General features: G+C 43.9%; 1 protein-coding gene across 1 annotated transcript; it reads right to left on the minus strand.

Moving 5' to 3' along the window:
* Positions 1-1647: 1647 nt before the first annotated feature.
* LOC149217842 (uncharacterized) lies at positions 1648-2222 on the minus strand. The gene has a single exon (XM_089390378.1). The coding sequence runs from the start codon at positions 2176-2178 to the stop codon at positions 1648-1650; it is 531 nt and encodes a 176-aa protein (XP_089246504.1). The 5' UTR covers positions 2179-2222.
* Positions 2223-3182: the final 960 nt, after the last annotated feature.

A 3182-nucleotide genomic window follows, 5' to 3' on the forward strand; every position in this document is an offset into this window, starting at 1 on the left:
CTGCTCCTATGAGCACAAAGCTCCCGTGTACACGCTAGCCACTCAGGCAATATGCCACCACCGGGCAAGTCCGATCTACCACCACCGGGCAAATTCACCAACTTCAATATGCCACCACCGGGCAAGTCCGATCTACCACCACTGGGAAAATTCGCCAACTTCAATATGCCACCACCGGGCAAGTCTGATCTACCACCATCGGTCAAATCCGCCAACTTCAATATGCCACCACCGGGCAAATCCGGAATTTAAATGTGCCACCACTGAGCAAATCCTGTAGCCACTAAGGCTCTGTATGTGGTTTCCGGCTCACCACAAGCCATAACTTTATAGTGACAAAAGATGGTTTCAGGCTGACCATAAACCATTACAAAGTGGTTTTAAGATCACCACGAACTTTCAAATGCCTTTACAAGCTTACATTTCATACTTCAACATTTTGGAGTTTCTAGGTACATACAATGACCATTACAACACCTGGACTTGTTTATAACATGTTAGGGAGTCTATTCCACAAACCACACTAACTCAAGCAAACATCTATTTTGTTGTCCACCATAACCATTGTTGCTGCTGCTTTACCTCATCTATTCATTGTTCACATCTTGGGCATCTTTGTCAAATAAATTCTTGGAACTCCATGCTTATCCTATCATTTGTTAAACTCATGAATTCTAACGAAACAACTTTACCTACATTGAGTTAGCTAGCCTCAATAAGGCTCAATAATATTATCCATGATTCCAAGACACTAAATAAAGCATAAATTCTTCAGGTTTAATTTCTCTATCTCTACCCATAGATGATTATTTTCCAAACATACCACCAACCATTTTTCACCAACGACACCTGTGAGGGGTCTACTTATAAAGAAACGTATAGATTCCTGAACTGACATTCAAAAGTCCCAGCTTTATAATTTCCCGTGGTAAAACAGATGCAATAGTTGTCCCATCACCTGCTGAATCATTGGTCTTACTTGCAACCTCTCGGATCAAAGCTGCTCCTCTAGGTCCCAACGTAACCCTGACCGGATCAGCCAATTTGTGAATGCCTGTCTGCAATGGAACACTTTCACACCTGATCGAAGGCAATATCCTTTGCACCTCTCTCACAACAAGTGACTATGACAGTCTCAACATCCCGCTGCAGAATGTTTCAGCATAACCAGCGCCACTGCAACAACAGATCATGTCAACCAACAAAAACATCTTCTTCCAGGCAAGCCAATCCTTGGCATACGTCATGGTCTCATAGATCTGAATGGGTCAACGTCCCTGCCAACTGAAACCTTCTAGCCACTGTCATTAACTTCGATAAAAAACAAAATGATGCAGAGTATCACGATAAATATCACAGTAAAGAGGGTGAACTGGTGAACTGGAACTTCCTCATGATTAAGAAACATGGCCTCTGCAACAATAAGTCCAAGATACATACTTGGAAATTTCAACGCCGACACCAAACTCTTGTCTATGTCAAACGCGATTGCAGCTTCCAACGACATAGCTAACAACACCATGTTTGTTGGCTCCATTACACTGCTCCTCTACACTACCACGATTGGGTCATGTGGCAGGTCAATTCTCCATACAAGTCACTAACCCAATCCACAAAAATCTTCACGCACACATCTCTTAAAAACGATCATGTATCTTCACAACACTCACTGCACTCGGTGGTCCTTTCCTTTGTTCGAGATAATGCAAATCGAAGGGTAGCCATTTCAGCTTGTAAATATTCTAAAAACTCCTGATTTAACCTGGGTCTGCATCTTGCAATTTCGTATTCAATTTCTGCGGCTTCTGTTACCAAAAAGTACTCCACAAGGTCTGCAGCATTGTCTGGGACCACGCGAGCCTCTCGAGCAGCTCGTCTTCGCTCTCGTTCTTGGAGAAGTTGGCGCTGCAAGGCGTCCTTCTGCGCACCCTCTTCTTTGAATTTCTTCTCAAACTCTCTTCTGGCAATGTGTCCACCGCTGGGAGGGCCAAGAATTCCTTCTGGGTCCCATCCAACGTTACAACTGACACTCGACCTCAGCGTGTTGGTACTGAAAGAGAGATCACCAAAATTAGGATGGGGAAACTGTGGCATCCCAGGTGGGAAAGGGATCGATAATGCAGTGTTGGCGGACTTCTGGCATGTTAACAACTTGGGGAAGCACAGGTATGCCATCATTACGCTATATGATATGAAGTTACCCACATCAATTTCTTAGTTCTTTTGCTGTGCGTGGGATATTCTGGTGCTGTGCGCGGGATAAAGATCGGATTGCCACCGAGAAATGGCCCAACGTGTGACGCAGGACCAGCGAGGGATCGATTCTCCTGACTGCCAGTACCTGCTCGCCTGGGAATATGGCTTCGTAGACCGTGCCACAACGGCCTTGGCCCAGCTGTCGATGCTGAAATTGTTAGTGGCGTCTTCGATTTGTTGGAATGTCCAGGCCAAAAGGGATTTCTGATTTCCTAGGTCTGTTACGGCAGGATCTTCGGCCCCTTTGAGTTTCTTGAAGATGCAGAGGATGAAAAATATGATAGTTGCGATGGTTCTGTGGCACCACACAGATTCTCATCCATCTCACTGAGGCTCGGCTCGAAACAATGATGCAATGATTCAAAACACTCACAGCAAGATCACTGCTATCCCTCTGCGGCCACGAAAGCACTTGCATGCAAAATTCCTTCTGCCCGGATCTGATGGATCCAGAGGTTGTCTAGTCCAAGACACCAGCGATGTTTTCCACTAAGGGCCACCACTCCAAAAACACAGCAACAACGTCCATAGATCTGGCAACAATGATGCCACGTTTAGAATATACTTCTCAATTATTTCCCTCAGCCTAGGAAGGGCCAAGCCCAGGAGGGGCTAGGCCCGTGAGGGGCTCTGATACCAAGATAAAATTGTAGACACTCAATAATATATTCTATTAATTTGAATGAGGAAATTACACACATATTTATACAATCAATAGTTTCAAGATAGGAATGCTATCTTAGACGTACTGTAGTGTGGTTGAGAGATTCTCTCAACCACACACTAAACTAGCAGAAACTAAATTCCTATTATGTAGGAACAAACTCCTCAAATGGAGAATTACAACCCTAGACAAGTAGGAATTAATTATTTCTAATTAATTTAAATCATGTTATCACGATCTACTAATTTTAATATTTATATAC

The sequence above is a fragment of the Pinus tabuliformis genome, chromosome 1_1, assembly GCF_031772625.1.
Source record: "Pinus tabuliformis cultivar Carrire ecotype Pingquan chromosome 1_1, CPIR1, whole genome shotgun sequence".
In the NCBI taxonomy this organism is placed as follows: Eukaryota; Viridiplantae; Streptophyta; class Pinopsida; order Pinales; family Pinaceae; genus Pinus; species Pinus tabuliformis.

What these genes read in the sequence shown, in the direction of transcription:
- LOC149217842 (XM_089390378.1), bottom strand. Translation starts at nt 2,178, where the DNA reads ATGATGGCATACCTGTGCTTCCCCAAGTTGTTAACATGCCAGAAGTCC.